General features: G+C 33.6%; 3 protein-coding genes across 5 annotated transcripts; 2 read left to right on the top strand and 1 right to left on the bottom strand.

The window, feature by feature from the left end:
- Positions 1-1093: 1093 nt before the first annotated feature.
- Positions 1094-4509, top strand: LOC105178174 (rac-like GTP-binding protein RHO1). Of its 2 annotated transcripts, XM_011101575.3 has the most exons (8): positions 1094-1254; positions 1561-1818; positions 2282-2369; positions 2502-2611; positions 2723-2786; positions 3693-3757; positions 3879-3944; positions 4050-4509. In XM_011101575.3, the coding sequence occupies exons 2-8, from the start codon at positions 1720-1722 to the stop codon at positions 4149-4151; spliced, it is 594 nt and encodes a 197-aa protein (XP_011099877.1). In that variant the 5' UTR covers positions 1094-1254; positions 1561-1719; the 3' UTR covers positions 4152-4509. The 2 variants fall into 2 exon arrangements, with proteins under 2 accessions (XP_011099877.1, XP_020554692.1); XM_020699033.1 differs by lacking the exon at positions 1094-1254 and having other exon boundaries at positions 1268-1818.
- Positions 4510-7981: 3472 nt separating this feature from the next.
- Positions 7982-11788, top strand: LOC105178176 (ubiquitin-conjugating enzyme E2-17 kDa). Its single transcript, XM_011101576.3, has 4 exons — positions 7982-8166; positions 8913-9040; positions 11004-11108; positions 11442-11788. The coding sequence occupies exons 1-4, from the start codon at positions 8097-8099 to the stop codon at positions 11583-11585; spliced, it is 447 nt and encodes a 148-aa protein (XP_011099878.1). The 5' UTR covers positions 7982-8096; the 3' UTR covers positions 11586-11788.
- Positions 11789-15287: 3499 nt separating this feature from the next.
- On the bottom strand, positions 15288-26469 carry LOC105178177 (vacuolar protein sorting-associated protein 35A). 2 transcript variants are annotated; one of them, XM_011101577.3, is made up of 22 exons: positions 26279-26468; positions 26093-26189; positions 25879-26002; positions 25110-25295; positions 24159-24246; positions 23918-23974; positions 23740-23829; positions 23536-23658; positions 23342-23416; positions 23214-23273; positions 22324-22440; positions 21332-21571; positions 21191-21256; positions 20987-21076; positions 18901-18990; positions 17250-17339; positions 16805-16873; positions 16644-16724; positions 16418-16525; positions 16145-16248; positions 15900-16013; positions 15288-15808 (listed from the first exon to the last, which is right to left on the bottom strand). In XM_011101577.3, the coding sequence occupies exons 1-22, from the start codon at positions 26369-26371 to the stop codon at positions 15598-15600; spliced, it is 2373 nt and encodes a 790-aa protein (XP_011099879.1). In that variant the 5' UTR covers positions 26372-26468; the 3' UTR covers positions 15288-15597. The 2 variants fall into 2 exon arrangements, 1 of the variants encoding a protein (XP_011099879.1); XR_002288354.2 differs by lacking the exon at positions 15288-15808 and having other exon boundaries at positions 16408-16525; positions 26279-26469.
- Between the last annotated feature and the right edge of the window lie 1141 nt (positions 26470-27610).

The raw sequence follows: 27610 nt of genomic DNA, 5'->3' as shown, positions 1-27610 counted from the left end.
GATGCTTAAATAATAGATTTATTGAAGAAATAAAGCAAAATATGAATCAAAGTAAGAATAATGGTTAAAAGTAATGTTGAAGTGATGAAAATCATGTGTAGTGCAAAAATATATTGAAAATAATCTAAAATCGAGAGAGAGAGTGAGTATAAGTGTAATAGTTTGTATTACCAAAATGACTGCACGATGTCTTAATTTATAAGCATCCATAGTGCAAGATCCGGAAGGTAGTTGGGGTGAATCTGATGTCATTGGATAGCTCACGTGTTAGCTACAGAACAAAAAGAATATCAGGATTTTTTAACTTGTTTAAACAAAGATATGATCATTTGACAAAGTTTTGCCCTATTTATCTATGTATCTAGGGTTATAGTTGCTTGCTGACTAAAATTGAGTCTCAAAGGGTTAACTGGATATTTTTCACTATGACATATCTTGAGATGTCAGCCACCTATATGATGTGGCTTTCCTATTGTACAATGACTCAACTTATTGGATTGTATTCATTCTTTTGGCCTGCCAAGTTAGGAAAAGAGAACAGTTCACGGGCTTTGTATCTTGCTCTTGGCCCTGGGCTTGGCCTACTAGGCACCCCCGGGAGGGGCCTATTTCCTTACACTTAGACTTTGAGGAAAAATATTTGGGGAGGTATCAATAATACTTAAATAAATAAGCCCTTACTTGACTTGTTGTGTTGTATTGCTGGAAAAATCCCCAATTTATATTTGTAGAGTGGAAACTCCTGTAAAGATTGTGGATTAAATAACATGATTTGAGAGACATTTCATGTTATAATTGATATTATTTCCTTAATAATAAGATATGATTTAGAATTATCAAATTTGTTATAAACGTTAATCAGAAACCAAATTACGAACCAATTTATTAGATTATTTATCCCAAAAATTTTAATCTCAACCGTTTGTATATACCGAATGAAATAAAAAAAAAAAATGTAAAATAAAAAATCCAATCCTCTCCAAGTCATTTGGATACAAAATAAGAAAAACACTATATAGTAACAACTTTATTTTTTTTTATTATTATTTTCACAACACCTACTATACTATATTATAAGAATTTGAATGAAGAAGAGTTAGGCCATATAGGAGGAGGTATGATACATGAGAGGTTGGAGGCCGGTTGTAGATCGAGAATGAAATGGGCACTTGAAGAGCGAGAAAAGCGTTGAAAGCGTGTGCGAAAGAGAGAGAGGGGAACGGTTCAACGGCAGCATTTCCCGGCTGAATAAAGGTATTGTTGCCCACCCATAAATCTCACGCACACTCTCACCCACTACTACACTACCTACGCACACAAGTTTATCCCCTTCAATTCACCATTTGCTTTCTTTCTTCGGTTCTCTCTCTAGATCTCGATCCCCCATTTTCTCTCTTTCCATCCCTCCCGCATACATATATATGTTCTTTTCCAATTTTATGATTAGGGTTTGATTTTTTATGATTCTCTCGTGTGCCGGAGTTGTTGGGGTGGGAAAAGTGTGGAGTCTCTGTGATTTTTGTGTTTTCTGATTGTGGATGTTCATTTATGTGTGATTAGGAGTCGTTGGTAGTTGCGCATTGCATCAGGTCTTCAGGAGAAGATCTGACGGACAAATAGAGAGAGAGAGTGTGTGAGAGGGAGAGGGAGAGAGAGGAGAAGACTGAGAGTGTCTGAGGGAAAAGAAAAAATAAAGGGGGGAATTTCCGTTTGCGAAGAATGAGCGCTTCGAGATTCATAAAGTGCGTGACGGTGGGCGACGGTGCCGTCGGCAAGACCTGTCTCTTGATTTCCTATACCAGCAACACCTTCCCCACGGTCAGCTCTTTTCTGATCTTATTGTTGTTGATATTCAATTGGTTGTTTCATGTATATGTTTTTGAGTAATTTGGATTAGGTGAAATGGAGAAACGAAGGTGCCTGCATTTCCCTTTTCTCGATGGTTGTCTGACCTACTACATTATGTGATTGGTTAGATATAAGAAATGAAATAAAATGGAAGAAAGAAATAAACATATCAGGACACCTTATTTTGCCTTTATTACTACATTGCAGGGGATGCTATGTCAGCTTCCCGGGCAATGTCAATGAAAAAATTGATGAATCAAATCAATCGATATGACATAATTGATTTATGGTTACATATACATTTTGTTCTCATATTTGTTATGTTATATGCAGCGGATATGTTTCTGAGATATGATGTTATGTCATTTCCTCTTACACCTTGAAACATAATTTCTTCTGGTTAACATTTTCTCTACATTTGTAAATGGAACAGGATTATGTGCCTACTGTTTTTGATAATTTCAGTGCAAATGTGGTCGTTAATGGAAGCACTGTTAACCTAGGCCTGTGGGATACTGCTGGTATTTATTACACCTGTATTTCCAGAGCTGCTGATATATGTCCCGGCATTCTTATCTATAAATTTAAGCACGTATGTATCTTTCTGTATTTCTTTTATAATAGAACCTACATTTTTCGTTTTATGAAAACAGGACAGGAGGACTATAACAGATTAAGACCTTTGAGTTATCGTGGAGCTGATGTTTTCATTCTGGCATTTTCTCTCATTAGCAAGGCCAGCTATGAAAATGTTTCCAAGAAGGTAAAGCATTTTTGGGTCTTAGAAGTTTTTCCTTGACACTGTTAACTTCCTATTTTCCACTTTACTGGCCAGAGTTTCTTTTGTCTTATGAAACGCCTACTCATTTTCCAGTGGATTCCCGAATTGAAGCATTATGCTCCTGGTGTCCCTATTGTTCTTGTTGGCACAAAACTCGGTGAGATCTTCAGTTAATCTTTTCTGAGTGGCCCAAACCAGCTTCTATGCTCAAAATATGCTTTAGATATCTTGTTTAACTGTAACTAAGACTCATCATGAAGTATGTTATTATAGAGGATATCTGATGGACAGAGACCATCCTGTCAGCTTTAAGCTTCCTGCAGCCACTACTATAAACAGCTGAAAAGAATTTTAGATGGATTTTTTGCCTGTATATTATCTGACAACACCTGGAAAATTTAATAACATTAATTGAAAGTAGTGAGAATTGGATCAGCATCATAATCTTTGTTGTTACTGTTTGTAAATTTTGCATATTTTGAAATGGTTTTTACTGATGAGGAGTTGTAACCTGTTCGGTCTTGATAATGGTCAGGGTTATAGCTGCTCCTTACCTTTACAAGTTCAAGTTACTGTGTTTCAATGTGTAAATTTTACTTTATATGTCTATTTCCCCCTCCTGTAAGTTGATTGTCATACAGCTTGATGAAATGAGGAGAGGCATGCAACTGTTATGTTGATGCTGTCTTCACTCATTTATGTGCTTGGGTACAGATCTTAGTCTCTTTCAAGTCATCATTTCTGTATTGTTTTTCTCATGTATAAATCTGTTGGCTGTAGATGAGACTGTACACCTTTACCAGAGTTTGTTTATGCACAAATCGATGGAGGGACTTGTTTCTGAGTTTTGCATAGTTTATACTCTTAGTGGGTCTATTGATCTTGTTCAATCTGAAAACTCAAGGATAATCACCAATGTATTTATATTAATATTTTGACAGCGACATTAGCTATTAGGCTTGTCTATACTTTGTATTTTGCTTTCAACTGTAGAAAACAAAATGGCTCAAATTTGTTAAATTAACGTTTTTAGTTGTTGACTTGTATGATTTTGATGGATTAGATCTTCGGGATGACAAGCAGTTCTTTGATGACCATCCAGGTGCTGTACCAATCACTGCAGCACAGGTGGGCCTCTACCGATTTGACCTATTTCACATTTCATTTTGTGCTTATTTCTTCTCATCTCTGCTCTTTATGTACTTTCTATCAATTTCTGAACGTTATATTATCCTCTTTCAACGTCCAGGGGGAGGAGCTGAGAAAGATGATTGGGTCTCCATCTTATGTTGAATGTAGTTCAAAAACACAACAGGTCCATAAGACTCTCAATTTCATCTTCTCATGGACTGTAAACATCCGCTTTCATGAGGTTCAGCTTTTCATACTGAACTAGCTTCTTGATTTGTTTTTATTGCAGAATGTCAAAGCAGTTTTTGATGCTGCCATTAAAGTTGTGCTCCAACCACCCAAGCAAAAGAAAAAGAAGGGGAAGTCTCAGAAGGCCTGTTCTATATTGTGATCAGAAGTAGGTAATGAAATATGTCCAGCAGTCGTTCTTCTGGTCCACCCGACTATGTCATTTTCTTGTTTCTTTTGCCTCAGAAGAAAATTGTAGTGCCCTTCCATGCCTTTGATCAAAGTAACTAGTGATCCCCGTGGAAGCATTGGTGGCTTGAATTGTGTTGTGCGTTTGATGTCCTAGTGTTTAAGTCACACTTTTAGGCCACTTCGTTGTGCCCGCCCTGTTTTGATTCCTTTACTTTTATTTTTGTTTATTAATGAGACGAAGATTTATGATGTTGGCTAATGTAGGGTTCGCACATTCTCTTTTGACTTAATTTCCCTTTTATGCATCACATAAAAAAAGTTTGTCGTAATTGTTTAATTCTATTTCCTTTCCGCTATACCACTATGTCCTGTGCCGACTGATTGATGCAGCAATAAGTGACATGCTCACCACTCAATGTGATGGAATTCAGATGCTTAAGTTTGACATGCATTTGCTTATTTATTGCTTATCACCTATAATCTATATCAGGTCTTTTCCAAGATTCCCCGGTCCTCTTGGTATTATTAAAATCGATCGATTGCCTTAGTATAACGCCTTCTGCTTTCTATTTATGCACTGTTTCATTGGCACCATTTCCTTCTTGACAGAAAAGGAATAAAGTTAAATTCAACAACAGGCTGAAGATAAGATTCCTTTGACATTGTTGCAGTTGTTTAAATTTGAATTTGAATTTGAATGATAGACTCCATGTCTTGTGGTGGATGAGTTGAAGTTGGACCACTAGAATGCACATTTCTAGCCATGCTTCCTTCACATTCTTCTTTTACAAGATGCTTCGCTGGTGGCCTCAACTTTGTATTTTTCAAATGCTTGCAACTTTTTGTACTCTATCACGCCCCTAATTATTAACCCTTAAAATTGGAAGGGGATATAACAAAACTCTTTTATCATTTTTTCAATAGAGATTAATCATATTGTACACTTCACTTCATTTTAATTATACAAACACCTTTTACTCTTCATCAAATTATGAGTACACTTAATATCTACAAATGTGCCTCTTATTAACTGGTAAAATTTTGTAAGTATATTATACTAGTACTCTTCTGATGGTGTATTTGTAATTTTATAAATGACGAAAAAATATTTATATAATTAAATCAAATTTCAGAGGGGTTGATGTAATTTAACTGTTTTTAATTTTTGTATTTCTTTGAGGAAAACATTTTCATATACACCTAAAAATGAAGAGCTCCCAGTTATACAGATCATGGGTGTATGAAGAAATTTGCATGAGAGAGTTATGACTGTTTAAAGTTCACTATCATCCCTAATCCCAGATATAATTTGTAATTTTCTCACCAATTATCATTAATTGTATTATAATTTTTGGGGAAAGAATGATTAATCCATGATCCTAATTTAAAACGAAAATATTATTACGGTTAATTATAAGAGTTTTTTTTTTGTAAGAGGAAAAGAACTAATGACATCATATAATAATTAATTATTAATGTTCTGTCCGAATAGTCATGTGACCTCAATTTCACTGATCGAACTAAACTCCATTCGCACCTTGCTATGGTCTCTGACTATTAAATTCTAATTACGTCTAAAATAAAGTGAATGAAATATTTCATTAACATTCACTAATAAGGGGTAAAATTAAAATGGTGCATTTCAGTTATGTCATTAATTAAAAAAAAAAAAAACGAGTCTTGTACTTTAATAATTTAGTATTTTTTATAGCTAAAAGAATAGTTAAATAATAACAAATTAACCAACTATTAATAATTTAGAAGCCAAACAAAAACTAAATATACTAAATTCATTTTATCCCTAATCATTACAATGGAACTAGATATAATAAAAAAAATTGTACAAGATTTATCTAATTACATTTCTTGCTGTATATATGTGGACAAATTAAATTCTTTTCAGAATAATGTATGTAATTAATTTAAATTTAAAATTATGTATCACAGTGCACGAAGCTACAAAACTAGCGTAGCCTATGAAATGTAATTAATTGACTTACTGAATAATAAATTAAATTCATCAAAAGTCATTACAAAAAATAAAACAAAATAAGAACTAAAAGAGTGACAATTATTTAATATTGTTATATAAAATTAATACAAGATTCTTTAGTTTGTCTCCATAATAAATTTTTATGATTTTAATAAGAGGAAGTTGCCATTTTTGTCGTAAGGGGTGGCAATTTTAGTCCCGTATGATTTATTTTCGCAATCTAATTCTATAATATTAAAAATTTGAGAATGTTGATCCGTTTTGGATGAAAAATTTTAGAACTCACAAGAAAATGTCACGCGACAATCACGTGATAATTTAAAATTGGGGCTTTTGAATGAGACAAAAGACTTGACAGTATAATCGTAAATTTGCAATCTAAACACACTTCACACATCTCAAACTTTTCGGGGAGACTGCATCAATAACTTATCATCATCTAAACTGCTTCCATTTTTATTATGCTACATTCCTTCCATTTTTAATTTCTTATTGTATATTTGTACTGTTAGCATATAATTCTAATTTTATTTTTTATTTTTTATTAATTTCAGGTATTGTTAATTTTTTTTTATGGAGGGAATAAAAAGTTACCTTTGGAAACTTTATAAAAGGGTCATTTAATATGAATTACCTTTTTTAGAAGAAATTATATATATCAGGATAATATTTTTTAAATAATGTATTTTATTAATTGAATAAGATTTTATTTATAATATTTGAAACTTACAAAATAATTTTAATTTCTCAATGGGTGGAAATATGATAATATTTTATTGTTATTTCAAAATGTTCCGTAAATGAAGTTAGTAAAAAATTCAATATTGAATTTTGCATAAATAAGTTTGCGCTATTTTATATAGTCCAATGGTTATTAAATTATAACATACTATTATGCAATTTAAATTTTTTTTTAAAAATATTATAAATTTTTTTGTAAAAATATTATAAAAATATTATCAATGAATTCCCTAAGTTAATTATTGTTACCCAAAAGAAAAAATCCTTAAAGAATATAAAATATATTAATCTTAATAACTAAAATTATTTGTGTATAATACTAATCAATTTAAATCTATATATTTCTTTATTTTTATTCATAATATTCTATAATGATTGACATATTTCTTCTTTCTTGGATATTATACTTACTATATAAATATAATATTCGAAAAAGATTCCCAACACACACTTCAGGCATTCATTTTACTAAAAAAATTTAAAATACTTTAAAATTATTACATCAATAAAAAAAATATAATATTTAGAAAAAATCTAATCAGGTCCACTCTTCTAATTAAAAAAAAACACTTAATATCCATCATAAAACATCGAAAACACCTAAGAAAAGAATAAATTCTCAAAATTCAATAATCTAATTATTCCCCGAAGCAACTCTTTACAATATACTCCATCAAAAAATCAAACCCCCCCCCCCAAAAAAAAAAGGATTTTTTTATCATACTTTATAATAATCTCCGCATTCTTTTTTTCGTAAAAAAGATCGAAACTAGTTCTTCAATTTCCTTCAAAGACCTCACTATATAACCTATCTTTCACATAAATAAAGTGATACTATTAAATTATTTGATCATCCCATAAAGTGGTATTTCTAAAACATCTTATTCTCCTTATTGAGATATGGGATTGATGCGATTGAAAAGCAAGTAAAATGGGAGGGTTCTCTTAAAGTCAAATGGTCCCTCTTTTGAACAAAAAATTCAAAGGAGTCCCAACTTTTATCCCATGGAATTTGTACCATAAACTCTCCATCTATAAATAAAGCTTGTTTTGGTCATTGGTTGACACATTCATAGCTTGTCCACCTTGCTACATTTCTAGCTATATAGTTCCTAATTAGCAAACATAGTGTTTATTAGCCTCTAAAGAGTTTGTGTTCAAATCGGTCGACCTATATAATTAATGGCGTCGAGGAGAATTCTCAAGGAGCTCAAAGAGCTGCAGCGAGACCCTCCGACTTCATGCAGTGCAGGTACAATTGAGATATATATATATATCGAGAGATCCAGAAGTTATTTATATGGTATTTGAGTGAGTCTGTAAACTTTTCAAACGTCTTATGAAACGTTTGAGAGCTTATAAGATGTTGAAAAGTGTTTGGCAGTTTTTTCGTTTTCTTTAAAAATAGAGCTGTAAGATTCGAAAAGAAGATGTTAAGGGCTTATAATAAGCCCCTTAAAGAAAAGAAGTAATGAGTTTTTAACTCATTTTAAAAAATTTAACAAATGCCTCAGTTCTAACCACGTTAGTTGTAAGATCGACGGTTACTAACATTTCACAATCTCCATAATCTTATTTTATCCAAACACTCCAAATTTTTGTTTTTTTAAGATAAGATCTATTATATTATGAACGCTAAAAGCATCTTGTAAGATGTATGAATTTATAAGACACTTTAAATAAATTTTGCCAAATAATGATTTTCTATATTTTGCACACAGACGTATAGAGATTATTATATATTATAAAAACTCTTGGATCTACAATCTTTGATATTATTCGCACGACGCTATAAATCAGTAATACATCAGAATTTTAAAATTATACATATGTTTTAGTATATTAAATTTATTGATGGACATAAGTAAATATAGGAGAAGATTGATGGACAAAAACTAATGTAATCTAAAAATATTTATTATGATATGTTCAAATTAAGTAGTATAATCTATTACACATATATTATTGTTAATAATTGAAAAAAAATGAAAATTTCAGGGCCTGTGGCTCAAGACATGTTCCACTGGCAAGCAACCATAATTGGACCAAATGACAGCCCATATGCTGGTGGTGTTTTCCAAGTTACCATTCATTTCCCACCTGATTATCCTTTCAAACCTCCCAAGGTACAACCTTCTCTTCCCCTTTTTCTTTTCCTTTTTTTAATATATATATATATATATACTTATTTGATGTAATATGTTCACATTGTATTGAAAAATTATTTTTAAAATTTTTTCAATATATATAACAACACAAGTAAAAATTAGGCTAACCGCTCAGTGTTTTATTAAATTAGTAAAAGAGTCTCTTATATTTTAAAAATAGACAAAAAAAACCCTCCTCCTGTTTTCAAAACCCCATAAAAAAACCTCATTCTGTTAACAATTAACGAAATGTGGCATGCAGGCACAGGTGGTGCGCTTGGTTGTCAGTTTCTATTGTTTTGGTCAATATTTTAGGTCATTACGGATTAAAATACTCTTTATATGTTTATATAAGAGATTAAGGCCTTTTTAGCTTGTTTTGTGTGCATTTGTTTTGCCATTATGACTAAAAAATGAAATAAATTATATTTAAATTTATTACTTTATTATTTTTTATTTCAAAAACTTTTAGAAACACCTAAAAGATAAAAATACTCTTTATACATATTTATATACATTATTTTCATATTTCAACATTTTTTAAAAATATATTTATATTAGATATAAAATATCCAAAAAATAAAAAAATATATTATAAAAAATAATATATTAAAAATCTTATATTCTAAATTTAGGTTAAGTATTTTCAATGGCCGTATTTAAAAGAAAAACAAATATTTTAAATAATATACTAAATTTTATAAAAAATACTTTATGTACTAAATATTTTTTTTTAAATAATATACTAAATTTAAATTATTATTTAGGTTTAAATATTTTATTAATTATATTACTTTTTTATGAATAATATTTATATTTAAATTAGTATTATATATATTTAAAAGAAAAAAGAGATCCAATATATATCAAACAAAATAATAATTAAATATCTAATAACTAAGTTAATTAAAAAAATTAAAACTAAACATAAGTAAATTAACTAAAAAAATTAAAATTAATTATGTTTTATAATTAAGTTAATTAAAATTAATTATAATTGAGTTAATTAACTTAAAAAGAAAAAAAATGGCCATCGCCGCCCCCACGTCGCTATTGTCGTTAGTCATATTTAACGGAGAGGAACGATCGGGCTGAGTTTTAAAACACAAAGGGTTTTTTTGCTTATTTTTAAATCGAAGAAGGTTCTTTTTGCTGAGTTTTTAAAACTCAGGGGTGTTTTATGCAATTTAGCCTAAAAATTATGTAACCTTTTGAACAGTTATGTAAAAAATACAATCATTGTAAACTTATAAAGTTTATATAGATTTTATATTAATTATAACAATCATAAATTTTGGGTAATATTTACTTTAAATTAAATTTTCATAGTAATTCAAATTACGTTTTAGAAAAATAATGGTAATAAATATACTTCAAAGGGGTGAAAATAATAAGGGCATTTAAGTCATAAAAAAAATTATCCATACCATGAGGGGGCATTTTGTTACATTCTATAATTTATGAAGGTAAATGCACTTGATGCATAATTCAGCAGTGTCAAATATATTTAACCCTAAAAGAAAAAGCTTCTTACATGAGATAATGTGTCTGACATATTTTCAACACGACACTTTTTGTTTTTTTCCCAATACTTTACAAATTTAAGAGTTATAAAATTTAAAAATGTTCTAAAATGAATTAAAACGAAACGTGTTACCCATTTTAATTTTATCTTTACCTTATTTTCGGATAATTTTACCCCTATGCAACTTTTGAAAGGCAGTTTTAGTCCATATGCACTCATAGGGATAAAATCGTCCGAAAATCTGACAAAGAACCAAAAATAAGCAATTTCGTAAGTTACTGGACCAAAATAAAAATGAACATAATTATCGAACTAAAATTAAAATTAGACATACTTAGCAGACTAAAATAATACTTTTCCCTAGAAAAAATCATATGTTGATGGAAAAATTAAGGAAATGATGCATGGTTTGATCAGGTAGCCTTCAGGACAAGGGTGTTCCATCCAAACATAAACAATAATGGGAATATATGCTTAGATATCCTCAAGGATCAGTGGAGTCCAGCTCTCACCATATCCAAGGTACTATTATTTACTTTATGCTCCTCCTAATTCACTACAATTTCAAAAAATAATAATATTCATGATAAAAAAATATATTAAATAATAATTTTATAATTACTATATTATATGATAATAATTTTGATCTTTTCGTAAAGTAGCAAGAATCGTGTATAAAGTTTTTACTGTATACTATTACCTCGTCGTCACAGTACACGTGATACTAATTATTGGCTTGAATGCATTTTTAGTCCTGCAACTATACTCATTTGACGTTTTAGTCCTTTATTTTGTTAGAATTACGAAATAATCCTGTACATTTGAATATTAATATATATGGGTGGATGGATGCAGGTTTTACTTTCCATATGTTCATTGCTGACAGATCCAAACCCGGATGACCCACTGGTTCCAGAGATAGCCCATATGTACAAAACGGATAGATCCAAATACGATACAATGGCTCGTACCTGGACACAGAAGTACGCCATGTGCTGACACTCACCAGATTTTTCCCCAAACTTGCTAATTAATATTATTATTAGTAATTAATAACCATCTTTAATTTGTTGAGTGATGATTCCTAATTCTTGGAAGGACAAATGTATAAAATTAAGGATGGGTATAATTATGCATGTACGTATTTTTGTTTGTGTGTCGTGATCTCAACTAAATAATTATTTTAGAACGGGTTTTTGAAACGCATTTTAATTAATTTAGAATGAATTTTGTGACGGGTAATTGCCCGTTCGTACTGGTGGCTAGAATCGGAAAAAAAATTATGACGGATTAAATAAATTTGCAATAGACTCAAATTTGGAACGAATTTTGAAATGATTTTCTGTTTATATGTTGTTAACTTTTGTGACAATAATATGTGTTACAAAATTGGGTGCAGATTTAATTATTTATAAGTAATAAATTATTTTTTTATTAAATTGAATTGTTTTTATGTTATTTATTTTTTATTATTTTATTTTGAATAATTAAAATTAAAATTTTAAATTATTTGAATTTGAATTAATTTGTATGTTGTGGCTTGGGCTTTTGCAATTCATGCTCAACTTAATTATATATATATACCTTATTTTGGTGTTCCCAAGGTAGTTGTGATTAGCTCCAATATCGATCATGGGTTTTCTATGAATCTTCTTGTCCACGTACATTAGTTTCATCCTCAAAATGGCTCCTAGTTAAAACAGTGGCAGTCTTCCCGTCCCAAGTGGCACATTCTTCTTTGCGACCATGTGTTGCACCACTGTGAAATGGCACCTAAATTTTCCTCTTTCGCTTCAAACATATTCTCACCACTCGCAGATGCTCGTGGTCCATTGACTTTGTTGGAAATGTCTTCTCAGTAAAGATCGCCAACGCATTTTATAATGTTCCTTCGGACAGTCCTAATATGAATGTAGGTCGTCACACAAAAAACATTCGTTGCTCTTCTGTGGCACCCCCTGCTTGCTCTCTTAGGGCTTGTTCCTATTCAATTGTCACTGCAAACTATTCTATTCTACATGTGGGGTTTTTCTATCTTTCTCACTTGCATTGGAATTACTCCTAAATGATTTTGTACCTCCCAGCTTATTTTGTTTTAAGTTAGACGTCACATGTCCTCCCCTTCGGGGCTTTAAGTTGAAATTCCTTAAGCGTGTCGCCGCTCCTATAGTCGATCCCAAATCAATCACCTATTGATGTTGTAGCTCAAACGCGCCATAGTTTCAAGTCCTTCACAAAGTTGAAGAACTTATCTTTCTCTGACATGTCCCATATATCCAAAATCAGTGCCGACTATTGAGAAGGCTTTCACACATGGAGGTTATATGCTCCAGCTTCCGCAATGCCCGCCTAGCATTGTAATTCATGTTCTCCAAAAATAACTACTCTAAAATTGCTTCTCGAAGAAAGCCCCAAGTATCCAGTTGCATTTTATTGGCCTGAATATCAACATATTTGGTGTGCGAATAGAGTTTGGCATCACAAATCAAGTACATTATCACAATTGACACCTTCATCGCCTTGTCCCCAAAGTTTGCAGCAAGGAAGTACAACTCCATGTTAAAAGAAAGTTCTCAACCTCCTCTGCATTACGAGCGTCACTAAAGGCCTTCAGTTCAAGAATCTAAAGCCTAGCAACCAGGTCATAAACAAGAACAAGAATACTACTCACAACACGTCGAAATAAACCCAATCTAGATGGACATCAGCTCCATCTCATGCCACATCTCGGCAATACTACAGCCACCAAAGGTACCAACCATTTCCTAGGCCACTTGCTGACATTCCTAGACCTGCACCTAATCCTATAATTGGGAGTTCTCATCCTCCATGCTTGCAATTCTCTCGTTGGGCAACATAGCCCATCTTCTCCCTCAGTATCTTAGCGTGGCATTCTTGCAGAACACATGTAGATCACAGCAACCTGCCTTGGCCTTAAGGTTCAGTTATTAATATGAAAAGGGGTACCGTGGGGCTAATAGACTGACAATAAATGACTATTTTTGCCCCGATAGCAACAACAATTGAATTACAGTTGACACTCGCACAGGGTGCCAGCAAGAACAGCAACACAATATCTGACAGTAGCAGCACAAGCAAGAAAGGTGTAGCATAAAAGCAGTAAATTGGGCATAACTTATAACGTGGATTACATTAATAACTGAAACCAATATACATTGTACACACGAATGTTGAGGCAAGGGGATCGCCTTGAGTGGGACAATAGACGCAAGACTACACCAAGCTTCAAATACTCATTTTTCCTTATTATAGTCTTAAAAGGATAAAATCCTATTGACTACACTAGATACTGAAAAGTTAAAAATCTCACCTCAAAATGTAATGTACCCCCTGAGTAAACGTAGTATTTACAAGTATACAACCACAAAAAACTTTCACCTAAAAGTCTAAGACTGAAAATCCAGCATCTGTTGGCAAAGATTGTTAGTCGGCCTATGGGCAGTTCAGTGGCCGACTATGCATCAAGGGACGCTTAACACTGGATTAGGATCCTCCGATTATTTTCATGTTTCTGTTGTTTATCGCCACTTTTCATATTAATTACCATGCTTTATATTTGTCATTCCACACCAAAATGTGGCTTTGATCTTTGAGAAATATTTTTATAATTTCTCATATTTATATGTTGCTTTAAGCTTACAGAGATTTTATTGTTCTTGTTTACGCATTTACTATTTTGACCTAGAGACTAGACTTTAGTCATTTTACGTTTTCTTATTCTGGTTCATTAAGATATTATTTTCTAGTTTCTAATTTTATGCGGGATTGTTCAGTCAATAGGAGTATAATCATATTTTAAGACATAGGGTACACATTTTAATCTATTTACATGACCTATTCATTTTTGCTTTTAATTGTTTAGACATGTCTTTGAGGTCCGTCTTTGAAGCACATTTTAGTCATTTAAAGTAGAAAAACAGTGAGTGTTCGGATTCTGCAAAAATAGAAGAAAAGGGGAAAATTTAAATTTTTAAACTTATTTCTAATTTTTGGTTGGGTACCCAATGGACCCACTTAACTTCACTAGAAATCGCAACATAAAAGAATGTCGGAGACAGGAAAACTTTGGAGTTTTGGACTATCTTAAGACCCAACGGAAAACCTGGATGCTACATCCTAACTTCCAAGTTTGTGACTTGGTACAGAAACTTTAGGGCTTACACTCCACAAATTTGCAAATAACTTCTTCTTTTTACTTTTATGGTGTGAATAAATTGTTAAATATATATATATATATATATATAATTTCAGCTATAACTTAGAAGTGTTCTGAAAACAAAAGTAAAAAATAATTAAAATTAGATTGTTGGAGAAAAAACTTAATATGTATAATTCTACCCGTAAGTTGCAAAATTGATAGGAAAATCACAATTTTTGTCTTGAAAGAACTTGAGCAGTTCAAAAGCAAAACTATATATCAACTCTAAACATCTGAACACCAACTCAAAATGAAATGCACATTCCTTGCTTACCAACATTGCATTATATTACTAGTTTTATGAGTAAACATACCACACAAACGAGGCGACTATGAGACAAACCTGTTTTCTGAGCATCGACTGGTGCCATCCCTTGAACTTTCATTTGCTTTATTAAAACAACAGCAAAATAACTACTAAATAAAATGGCAACAATTTGTACATTTACACAGTATCATATTCAAATCAATGTGCGACGCGATTGTCTGAGTAAGAAAACTCATTGTGAGGAAATTACAGATAGATTATGTACCACTTGCTTATTGCGACTCTTTTTCAACAATCCAGACATGCAACTGCAGTCAAGTATCAATTCAAAAGTTCACTACAATTATCAACATTCTATAGCAGGACTCCAAAGATGTTAGAATGTGCAAAGTGAGCATTTAATTCAGCTCAAAAGTAGAGCTGGCAAATTCTATAGGTGTTAAAAATTAAACCAAACCAAAATCGACCAGTAATAACTCGTGTTTAGTTCTACTAATTTCACTTCTTTAAAACCTGTGAATAAATTACACCTTGATGAGCTCATATCTCTCGCCCACTGCACCACCTTTGTCCTTCTGGAACTGTATGTACCGTAATGTACTTGCAAGAAAAGCATCTGCTGCTGGATCTGATGATGCATTGTCACCGTTCATCTCGCTTCTGATCAATTCGATCAGGTCCTGGATCGATTCAACAGTTATCTGCGAGACCCCCTTTTCGTAGAAATAGAGATATCTAACAATGATCAAATGAAAAGGCAATGAATATTCCCTAATATAAAGATAATAGCAAATATAAAGTCAATTATATGAGTTGCAGTCATCACTTGTTCAGTATCTCTATAAAGAGCACGACTGATCCGCCGCTGCCTCTAGTTGCAGTAGCCATTTGTTGAACAGCATTTGCAATTCTTAAGGCACGCTTTAAGCAAAGCAAGACCCTAAACGAAACATTGAACAATACATAAGATTGAGAAAGGAAAAACAACACATAAAAATAGAAAAAGAAACTTCAAAAATTCAATCAAGATTCTAACGGCCTCTGACAGATACCAAAATTGTATCAACGCACCTCTCTCCATCTCTGATACGGTCGTGTTCATCAAGCCAGAACAGGTGCGAACATGCATAGACAGCTCTACACTGGTCAGGCTTCTTCAATAGCTTCGCAGAATACTGGAGAAGGAATAGGGAGGATGAAAAGATACGCACATACTTATGGTACCAACAAATAAGAATCTTCCATATACTAAGATAAACAGAATAAGTTCACACAGCATTGACCCATATTAAACTGGGTTGACATGTGGCTATATTATGACTACATAGGCTTACAATAATTTACCCCTGTAGCCTTGTGCGTCAATGCGTCTCTATTCTCAACGCCGAAGACATGCATCCTCTGAAGTGTTCCTATTATTAGATGTATGCATATCACCTGAGCTTTTGAATCCTATAGAGAAGTAATCCAGGCAGAGGTGAGTACACATGGCGTCAATTCACAATAAGCCGAACTAAGAAATTTATTTGCTGCCAACCAAAAGAATATGACAAGGAAACTGAAGGTTTACCGTGATTTCTTCTTCATACAAAATATAAGCTTGGGTGAAAAATTCATATGCGACAGGTTCAAGATCACAGTCATTTGCCGCCTGAGATAAAGCAAATTAGCAACCACAGGTCGGACAAAATATAGATACACCATCTAAGATTCCAGGCTAAGATAAAGTACCTCAGCACATTGCAGATACAACCCTAGAGCCAGTTCAGGTACTGGTATACTTGACAACGACTCAATTATCTACAGTAAAGATGAGATGTTATTCCCATCTATTATTAAAAGATTGAAGTAGGTAATCGCAACAGAAAAGAATCACACAGATATTTCCAGTTGAAATAGCAGCCAGAAGATCTCTATCAAGATAGCTACAGTCGGCGTAAAAGCAACAGTTGGATGCATCCAAATACGAGAAAATTGAGGGGGGAACTTTAAGTGAACTTTACCTATGAAGTGGAGCACAGAAACTTTATTCAAAGAAATCAATTATAGGTGTTAGAAGGACATCAGAACCAAAATGAGATAATATGGAACAGCCAAAGCAAGGTTAATGGCCAAGATACCAGCCAAAGAACAACATAAAATATATGAATCAATTCCAAGGCAAAACCACTAGTACCTGTGTCACTATCTGAAAGATCTTCTTTGGTGTAGTTGATGCCTCATTTCCAGATACACTTTCATCCTGACCTTCCAGTCGCCTTACCAACTGAAGAAGACATAGAAACATCAGATAGTGCAAACACATCCCCATCAATTTTTAAAGCATTCTGAAATTCTTTTCCCCTCCCTCCCTCCCCCTTGTTAGCATGGGATGTTGCATGGGGTAATATCACATATTTCAGAATCAATGCATCCATCGCCAACAGCCATGGGAAAAGATACAGCTCTAAATTCTAATTCTAAGTAGCAACCTTTTCAAATGAAAATCAGCCTCCAAGAAAATATCCATGTGCAGACTTTTCAAATACCAACCATGATGATGATTATGAATTCATGGAAGGATGATAAATCTAAACCCTAGCAACAAAGTTACTTAATACATAACAACACATCATAAATGTTGTGGTGGGTGGGTGGTGACTGTAGTTTAGTGTCGACCTCGGTGACCACATAAATCAGGATCAGAGAAGGTTGGTCCTGCAGGCTGAATGCAGGGTTAGATTAAATCAGGTAAAGGAGAACTCAAGGTTAAGAACAAATGGAGGCCCAGCTGAGGCAAGTGGCAGAAATTGGTGAAGATGAGTGAATGGAGGCACATTATAATAGTTATGCAAACTGTAATATTCCTGGAAGTTAATTTTGACTAGAGTTTTAAAATGAGTCACATCTCCAGCATCCCATTTTGGGCATGTTCCAAAGATTTTGGAATTTTTTCCCAGATATATGCATTTTTATCAAATCCTAAAGATATATAGAATCATTTATCATAATCTAAAATGCCATTTCATACACAGATTTAATTCCAAAACTGAAGCCAAATTCTACCTTAATGGGTCATACAGGAATATGAAAACTTTCACCTTGTGATTCTTGTGGGACAACTTATCCATGTTTTGGATGAAAAGGGTGTAACAAAACATTGCAGTAAACTCAAGAATTCATGCTCCTTTCGGACATAACCGATCCCAACTCTAGCCCCTTTCTCCCCATGAATATTGCCTCTTAATAAACACAAGGGTCATATCAACAAACACGGGGCCAAAAAAGAGCTCCCATTGTTATCCCAGGAAACGTATACTTCCAAACAAGCTGGCTTTTAACCAATGAAACATTAAACACTGGTCTGCTGACACCTCACAAGTAGACCTTCGTACTCAACATTCTAGGCAGCAGTAGAGCAAATGCCATTTCTCATGAAACTACATGACCATATTTAGCTGGTGAAATTTATGTAAATTACATACTAGAAAACCCTACCTTTAGAATAAATTATGTCTTGACGCTTACAGGCTAATCTTGACCAAAAACTCGCTAGTCTACAGTCCACAAGTTTTAAAACACCAATCTCTAGGACACTATGTGGGACTACATTCCTTGTCAACTGGTTGTCATTCGTCACTAAGTAATCGAGATAACATAACATGTTTTCATGCTTCTCTAAACTAAGAACAGGCTGCATTACTATAGATGAACAGGAGCAGCCATCAATGCATACATTGATCCTAGGCAGTGTTAACCTATGATCATTTTCGGATGGCTTCTAATCTTTGTGCTCGGGAGGATCAAGTATAAAATAGGAAAATGAATAAGATGAAAAACTGATATACCTTTAGGGAACTGAATATAAGTGGAGGGACCGTAAATGGAAGCCTCTTTCGTCCTCCAGTCAAAATATGCTTCCTCACAGTATGGATGATCTGAAAATCAACAAGCATATAACTATCATGAAATGGAAGCAGCAAATATAGACAATTTTGCTATACAGTTACGGTCAAGTCAACTTCAACTAATGAACTAAAAACATATACAGGAAGATCATTTCCAGGAACGACGTAGGAAAGATAATACACTGAATCAAGAAGAGTCTATACGATGTTAAAAATAAAGGAAACACAAGAATGTGAAGGAAAAAGCTAATAATCAATAAAAATGAGAACAGTGACGAAGAGGGATAAAAATTGTAAGCATGTTGTCTTACTATATGAATATGGATTTACCTCAAGTTAATTTCAGTGCAGCTGAGGTCTGATACTTTTATATCAAATCAATATTATTTAAAAATATTAGGTTATTATCTGTGTGATGTTCAACATTATCACTAAAAGTACAGCCAATGTGATATTGTCATATATGTAATCTGTTATAGGTTTAAACAGTGATAAGGCAACAGGCCTGAATTCAACTGGCAGCAAAGCAATTTGCTCAGTCTTAAATGTTCTTCCCATGCCCAGTCCTAATGCACATGCACCAATGGAGTACTCAATAGCAAAAAATGAGAAGAGTTTGGACGGCACATGCAATCACCAGTTCACCACTTAATCAGGTAAACAATGTAACTGATAGGGTTATGTACCTATCCTGAGGTGATATTGAGAAATAAAAAATGATCAAAAATACAAAACTGGCAACAAACATTGATCAACAGGACTTACAGTACCAATTACTCAGAATGTGCTTTCATATGACAACGTTGTTAAGCAGGTTATAGATAAATGGTTGTATATATATTTTTCTTAATTATAAAGATGCATAAAATGTCATTTTTAACCCTCAATTACATAGGAATAAAATTATCCTGAAAAAATACTGATACCATATACAACCTGAACTCTTAAGTTTTTAAGTCATGATGCAATAGCAGGTATATATGTAGGAGTATTTTAGGAAAAAGAGGAAAAACGAAAGAAGCCACTTTGCAGTCCACATTAGAAATATGTCCCCTACAACTTGTCAACGACGGAGCATTTTGGTCAAACAAAGCTTTTGTAGTAGACCCCGATGTCATAGGAGGGTCTAACATTGTATATTTGCCAGTCATAGAACTGCAGACTCATCTCAAAAATTGTTCTAGCTTCCTGATGAGCTCTTCTAATTTTTTATGACCTTTCCATGTTGACACACCAACTTGACTTTATGTCAGAAAAGAAGGATAAGTATTTGCAATGCTTATTTCAGGCACCACATGCAATATTTGAACAATTGAAATAGCCTCAATATGAGATGGTCTTTGCAGCCTATATGGTAATTAAGAATGGAGAATCACCCACAACTTCCATAATAGTCCACATTATTGAGATCAAGTTTCTGTCTCTTTAGCAATGTGTGTTTACATATATATATATATATATATAGATATATGTGAGTGTGTGTGTGTGTGTCAAATCATGAACCCAAAAGAAACTACAAATTTCAAACTGCAGGATGGGCGCTCAATTCCTAGTATGAGGAATTTTCGCCACTGAAATCAGCGAATTACACCATTGGCATTGATGACTGGATTCATTCATTGATTTATCTTATTTTACATATGTTTTTTAAATTTCATTTTTTCTGGTGGGGAGGCTCACGAGTATGAGTAGTCCCTTCTCAATTGCAAAATTCGCAAGGCTGAAAAGGAGAAGAAAAGAATTTGAACTGTTTCCTGTTTGGTAATAGAGGGCAACAAGAGAAAAAGGATAGCTGCGGAGGTACCCGCCCATCTGATTATATCTCTATGGAAACATATGAGACGAATGTAAAGCTAAACTTAAGCACAGATACCAACTTATACAGTACATATCAGAGTTGCAATGATAGAAAAAGTATGAGAAGACCTTACATCAATTTTTGGCTAGCACTGTAATTGAAAAGTCAACAACAAAACCAAACACTGCCACAAAACAGAAATGGTGGGTCACTGAAAATAGTGATTACCTTCGACATCTCTTCTGGATCATCACTATGGAGCATTTGGATAAGACGTGCAACAGAATTCTGTTCCTCTTTGAAGTCCTCTTCATCAAGCTGATAATACAAAAGAAAAAATGTATCTCAGAGCAAAAAAGAAAAGATGATAAAATAAAGAAAGAAATGTTGGTAAAAGCCACATATAACTCGATAGCAAACATCTTCCAGCACCTCATCATGAAGATCTTCATCTAAATCTCTAATGAGTCCCTTTATCAATTCAAACAGTGCATCCACCTGTTGTACCAAAAACTCCATGTCAAACAGGAAGCAAAACTTCAACCAACTAAAGCACATCAAGAAAACACATACCTTCTCAGCAGTTGAAATGCAAGTCTTGTTTTTCATTATATTTTGAATGATAACATTGGCCATCTCTTTATTTGTTCGAGCATTTAGATACTCCATGACACGGGGATAATTCAACAGCTTTAGTGCAGTGTCTATATCTTTATACTTCTCAAGTGGAGCGCTCAGAAGTGCGACAATCTGTTTTGTTGCTTGCCTATCATCAAGCTTTTCTTTTCCTGAAAGTTTCTTTACACATGCTCCCTACAGGAAAGTGAGTAGCCTCTGGCTGGTGACAATGATATATTACGAAAACAAAAGGAGTTCCTATCTTCACATTATGAACACCTGGTAAGTCACAAAGAAATTCTACAATACACCAAGGGTGTAAGTGAAGAGCAAGATTACCTTTTATAGAGGAAAGTTGTTGAATGTAATTATAAGTCATAAACACGCAATACAACAAGGGGATTAGTGAAAAGCAAGATTAACTTTCAGAGAGGAGAGTTTAACAATATAATGGTGTCAAACTCTAATCTTCTACAAACATTAGCAGAGAGATTAGAAAGTGTAAGCACAACATTTTTCACAGGCCTCATGGAACTAGAATAAGAAGAAACTAGGTAGCATTTCACAGTTTTAATTGAACTATTGGCCATATTTATATCTCGTCTGCATGGTGAATAAGGTGCAGCTGGAAGTGCCTTTTCTATGTCTTCTAAAACATGGGCACAGGGTTTCGAAAGAACAAATGAGAGAGGTGTAACTATACACTTGACTCGTCTTTAGATAAATCCACTCCATGATATTGCAAAAAGCAACAATGTTTATGAAAATCATACAAGATATCTATCTATACATGCAACTGGATCAGACGATCTAAGAAAATTTTGCAGGTATCATCAAGCTAAGCAGGGGTAACGTTGAACAAGACTCAAGAAGGATACAAGGCAAGACAGAAACAGAGATGACGTACAGTAATCCTAGAACATATTACAACAAATAAAAGAACTTACCAGAATTTGGTCAATGTAATCAAGCCTATCAGGATGTACTTGTAGAGTAAATGTCAAAAGAGATGCATATAATGTCACAACTCCAGCAATAGGCATATTTTCTTGTGCTTCTATCACCTGCATTCAAGAACTGACACCAGTTGGCGGGGAAGAAATACCAGAAAACCAAAGACCACAAAACTTAAACTTGCACCAAAATGGGAGTCAGATTAACACGATAGGACTTTTCTATATGCATATAGTTATAGGTATTGAGTGACTCAATACATCTAAAGGTCAAGAATAGCATAACCCAAAAACCGATGCAATATATGTGTCTGAAGATTAGAAACGATCAGAATAACCTTCAAATGATATAATTTGCACAAATCACAATCAAAAGTATATCAAGAAAAAAAAGCAGAGATGCTGTCCTTACGAATCATGAGCACATGTGCGTATATGAAGAACACACAACTTGCACTGAAAAGACCTCATGGCTGCATCAAGGACAATTTTACATGCTTTGCTTCCTAATAGAAAGTTTGTTCTACTTTTCATACAATGAATGTCACGGAAGTCATGTATTGTACATAGTCCAAGACAACTCAAGGAAACTTAATACAGCCACAATAGCTTTGCATTTCTATATCCACAAGTGTAAGACAATAAGGAGAAAATCTACACAAACAAAAAAATCATAGTCATCATCCCCACTATAATAATACTTGTGAGATTTATCAGATCTTGAATTTGAATTCTTCCAATTAGAGTCATTACCATTTCCGATCAGTTCAACTTTAAGTACAAAGAGAATAATGAAAGCAAGTACTGGAAAATCCAAAGGCTCAAACCATCATCAAGAAGTTCGTAAGATCTTTGAATTTCAAAAGGAAAATAAGAAGATTTACCTTGCCTATGGCATTGTTCAGTTTTGCAAAAGCTTCTACTTGAAAAAATTCAGGTAAGACCTGCAAAATGGAACTCATAAGGAACCATGCTTGCACCAGATTTTCAGAACATTCTATGCATTACTTACTTCTGCACCAGAAGCAGCATAATTTGAAAGCCTTTCCATTAGTCGAGCAAGCACTGTTTTTACATCAACAGAAGGCTGTGGAAAAGCATGCAGAATAGCTACAGAAGTTCAGCAAGATAAGAAATACAAAAGAAGATAAATAAATAGAGAATGAAACAAAGTTTTAGGAATTATAGTAATATTGTTAACCCTACCTGAAGTTGAGGGCAAGCATTCAATAAGGTCTCAAGAGTCTGCAAGTGGTATTCATCGGGGAAGACTTGAATTATGCAATCCATCAAATAGTATTGAGCAAGCTCATCCTTGCAGTTAACAACCTGAAGCCCGCAAAGGTGCATATCATCAAATTACAAGTACAGAAACAGTATGCAATCAGCTAAATTAAGTCAACAAATTACTTGCTCCAACACTCTGGGAAGCACAATTTCCTTGTACATTTCAAGGTCAACACCCTCAATCTGGCTGAGAACATGAAGGTTCTTACCAACCTAACCAAAATGAAATGAACAAAACAAGACTCTGTGAGTACACCCAATCAATGATAAAGAACTCAATAATTATGAAGGGGATTATTACAAGATCGCGTAGCTCGCTCCTTTCCTTTTCCCTCTTCTCCTTTTCACGAGTAGGTCCCTGAAAATAGACCACCCAATGGAAAGGCAGAATTCAGTACCAGAAAGTATAAATACTCCAAATTGAAAACAGAAAATGCCTGCATTTACATGAATCTACTCTCATTACCTACTTTTAGTTTCATGACAACAGAAACAAAACTGATAAATGAAACAATACTGGATCTTCCTATTTTTCATCATACCTGATGTTGCATTCTAACCCAAAGCTTGTTCATCTCGGTGAAATTTTGGAGCACAAACTCAACAGCATCCATAACGGTATCAGCATCTCTATAGGAGTTAGAGGAACGTTTAAGCAAATTTGGTCCATCCAGAGTACTAAAAACATGATTCATCAATAATAACAAGCATAGACAGTAGAAATTACCAAATTAACAAAAATATAGACACATCTCTTGGAAGATATATAGAGAAACATTTTAGTATACAATTACATGTACTAACAGATCCAACCAGATGTTTCGTGCACACTTTTCAAGATTACAGGAAATAATAATATTTTTCGAAATATCCATGCCGACCGATCGGAGAAGTGGATGATATGCATATACATACAACACTATGTTCAATTTAAACCCTAGAATCAGGACTTAATTCCTAAGAACATAGCTATTAGTTGTAAACTCAGAACATCATGCTATCCAAAGAATCAGCTCTATCGTCACCAACAAGTAATAATAGATGTGCAAAGCCATCCTCGACTGGTTTCTTACACTCCCTGAAGATCAAAATCAGGCAGATAACAGAAACTGCAATAATTACAATCCTAAATCTAACATAATTATACCAGCGGATATCATGCTTATTGTTGTTTCTAATGGAAGACATACTTAATAATGGATGTACAGAAATTAAACTGCTGACATGTTTTTCTCTAAGGTTTATGTGTATTCAAGGAAATTAGCATAAGTATGATTTAAAAAGCAAGCAGACATGCAAGGGGTAGAAGTTGACAGTGCCGCGTACAGCAAACTATAAAACTGAATCCAAGGTCAAGACTCAAAAATGCAACATAGATGGCTCTTGAAACAGGAAACAAGAATGTTCAACTTATAGCTCTGAAGAAATTTTTATTGGCCCTCATACTGATTATCCTTGAAGCTAAATCATAGAGAAGCACATAATATCCTTACCCTTCATACTCAGAGCCAATGTCAGGCAATTTATCCCTACTGACTTGAGACAGGTAACTCCTCAGAAAGAGCCCACGTAGAGGATGTTGGATACCACGACACATTTCTACAAGATCTTTAAGAACATCCTTCGCGGGAGCTTCTTTGGATTTTATGTAGACAGACCCCACGGTACAGAGCAAATATCTAAGAGAAAGAAAAATGGAAGAAGAAGAAGAATGAACAACTCCACCATGTGGACGTAGTGTAATAAAATGCAAGCTGTCTTAGAGTGACAAAAGCTCCATCATGACTTGCAGGCCACTAATTTGAGTCAAGAATAACAGCTGCTTTCAGTGGTTAGCTACACACATCTACCTTCACAAACCCTGGGATGCTGATAATTCATACATATATACACCATCTTTTGAACAGATTGTCAAAATGAAATAATCATCCAAGTGCTTTGCATTCACGAGTATAATACCCAAGGGATGCGTACAGATATGATAAGATGTTTGAGTCTCAAGTGCGTGCATATGCCTTTCAACAGGAACTTGAAAATTAAAACATAAAGGAAATGCAGATGCAAATACAGCACCATCACTTGCATGATACTCCTTCAAACAGTCTAAGTGTGCCTTCCGCCAACACTAGCTTCTAAACTTGAAGTACACAAGCAGTTGTATAGAATGCAAATGCAAATTCCCACAGTAAAGAAACATCATCGAAAAGATAACGAAACATTTCAGCAAATGAACACAATAGATCCCAAAAAGTGATCCCATACAGTCTCGGCAAGATGTTGCCAGCGTGCTGCACAAGCTCATAAAGCTCGACAATCGAGCAACCACGACTAGTCTCCTCCTTGAAAAAGAGCTCCAATTTCCTCAATTCATCAAATGCCCGCATATCTAGACACCAAATCAAATTTTTGAGATGGTGAAGCAAAAAAAAAACAAGCAGAATCAAGAAATTGGAAACAGCCACACTTAATTACACACAAAGTTCGTAGTATTTGTGAGGAGAGAGCCTCGAAGTGCGGAGCTCCGAGAGCATCTGAGCAGAATACTTGAGAGCGTCCTTCAAATTGTTCGAATCCTAAGATTGAAAACGAATTGCAACTCAAAAACTAGGGTTTAACTGAACCGCGCAGAATACACAAAAGAAGAACAAATAGATGCAAGTACGAGAGCACGGTGCATGTAGAAGGCGTTCTGTTGAAGGCCGGCGATCCCGGCGGAGAGCCATTTTTCTTCATCTTCAACTCCGTCAGCGATCATCCTCCCTGCCTCCCTCTCTCTCTCTCTCTCTCTCTCTCTCTCTCTCTCTCTCTTCTTGGATCACACCTCAACAAAGTAGCAGGGCGAAATGGGAAAAAAAATGTAAATAAACAAAAAGACAAAATATTAAAAAGAAAACATATAGTTATGCATTAGTAGACAGTATTACATGTTTCTTGTAGTTACATTACTATACTACTTGCCGGCATTAGTGTGGTATTGTTTTCATATGCGCATAATAAATAATATTTTATATTTTAAATAAAGTATAACTTATTTTGGAATATGAACTTTATTATTAATATTATTTTGGTATTTGCATAATTATAATTTAATTAATATTTGATTTCATCATTAATAATATTTTGATATCTAAATAAATTGTAAATAACTTAGCTCGTATGGAATTTCATCATTAATATCACTTTGGTACTCATTTTTCTAAGTTTTCTATTATTATTTTATATAACGGTTATTTTATCCTTAAATATTAAAATAATAAATAATAAATATATCAGAGAAAATTTTACATAATTTTCTACCGGTATATTTTATCTTAAATTCTAAAAAACATGATAAGTACTATACTCGCAGGCTTATTTCTCCTTTTGTTGCTTGCTAAGTAAGTTAAACGAATTACTATGAAGTGCATCCTAACATATTGTATCACTTTGACTTGAGCCCCAAACATGTGAGAATTGTTGTGTATACTTTTTTTTTTTATTTAGAATGTCCGTGAAAGATGTGGTGTTTTTGTTGTTTGTAGAACCGACAATGTTCAAATTCATGCTGAAAAATACGTCTTGGGTATCGTGATGCAGGTTCTAACTCTTGTTTTGTGTTCTCTTATTGTTGTGCTGGAGGTTATCCACCATGCAGCCATTGCCTTATCCGCAGCCTAATTTGGTTAGCATTTTAGAGAATGTTCTGTTGAAAGCGAGCATCCTCTTCTTGCAATGGTGGATCTTCTAAAGGTAGTGTCTTGCTCAGGAGTCTTCCAATTCTATGAAATAAGCAAAAAAGTCCAAATAAACAATCACGATTGTCACATTGAATTAAAGCAGAAATAATGAGTAACAAATTACGTAGAATTTTATAAACAACATAATTAAAATAAAAGTATAAAAAAATATTCAATATTACTAAACAATCAGGCGGAAAATATTGCTACGGTAAAAAACCATAAAATGGAAATACCAACAAAAAGATAAATGAGTTAAAATTACCAACATAATTGAG

Source organism: Sesamum indicum, linkage group LG9 (genome assembly GCF_026168435.1).
Source record: "Sesamum indicum cultivar Baizhima isolate 11 linkage group LG9, ASM2616843v1, whole genome shotgun sequence".
Classification (NCBI taxonomy): domain Eukaryota; kingdom Viridiplantae; phylum Streptophyta; class Magnoliopsida; order Lamiales; family Pedaliaceae; genus Sesamum; species Sesamum indicum.
Note: the sequence above shows the minus strand (reverse complement) of the source record. Positions and strands in the feature narration are given on the sequence as shown.

Bases quoted from the DNA above. Each gene is read 5' to 3' on its own strand.
- LOC105178174 (XM_011101575.3), top strand. From the start codon at position 1,720: ATGAGCGCTTCGAGATTCATAAAGTGCGTGACGGTGGGCGACGGTGCC. The intron at 1,819-2,281 runs GTCAGCTCTTTT...TAAATGGAACAG, and splicing joins CCAGCAACACCTTCCCCACG to GATTATGTGCCTACTGTTTT. The intron at 3,945-4,049 runs GTCCATAAGACT...TTTTTATTGCAG, and splicing joins GTAGTTCAAAAACACAACAG to AATGTCAAAGCAGTTTTTGA.
- LOC105178176 (XM_011101576.3), top strand. From the start codon at position 8,097: ATGGCGTCGAGGAGAATTCTCAAGGAGCTCAAAGAGCTGCAGCGAGAC. The intron at 8,167-8,912 runs GTACAATTGAGA...TGAAAATTTCAG, and splicing joins TCCGACTTCATGCAGTGCAG to GGCCTGTGGCTCAAGACATG. The intron at 11,109-11,441 runs GTACTATTATTT...GGATGGATGCAG, and splicing joins CAGCTCTCACCATATCCAAG to GTTTTACTTTCCATATGTTC.
- LOC105178177 (XM_011101577.3), bottom strand. From the start codon at position 26,371: ATGATCGCTGACGGAGTTGAAGATGAAGAAAAATGGCTCTCCGCCGGG. The intron at 23,830-23,917 runs GTAATAATCCCC...CATTTTGGTTAG, and splicing joins GGAGCGAGCTACGCGATCTT to GTTGGTAAGAACCTTCATGT. The intron at 21,077-21,190 runs GTGCTGGAAGAT...TTGTATTATCAG, and splicing joins ATGAAGATCTTCATGATGAG to CTTGATGAAGAGGACTTCAA.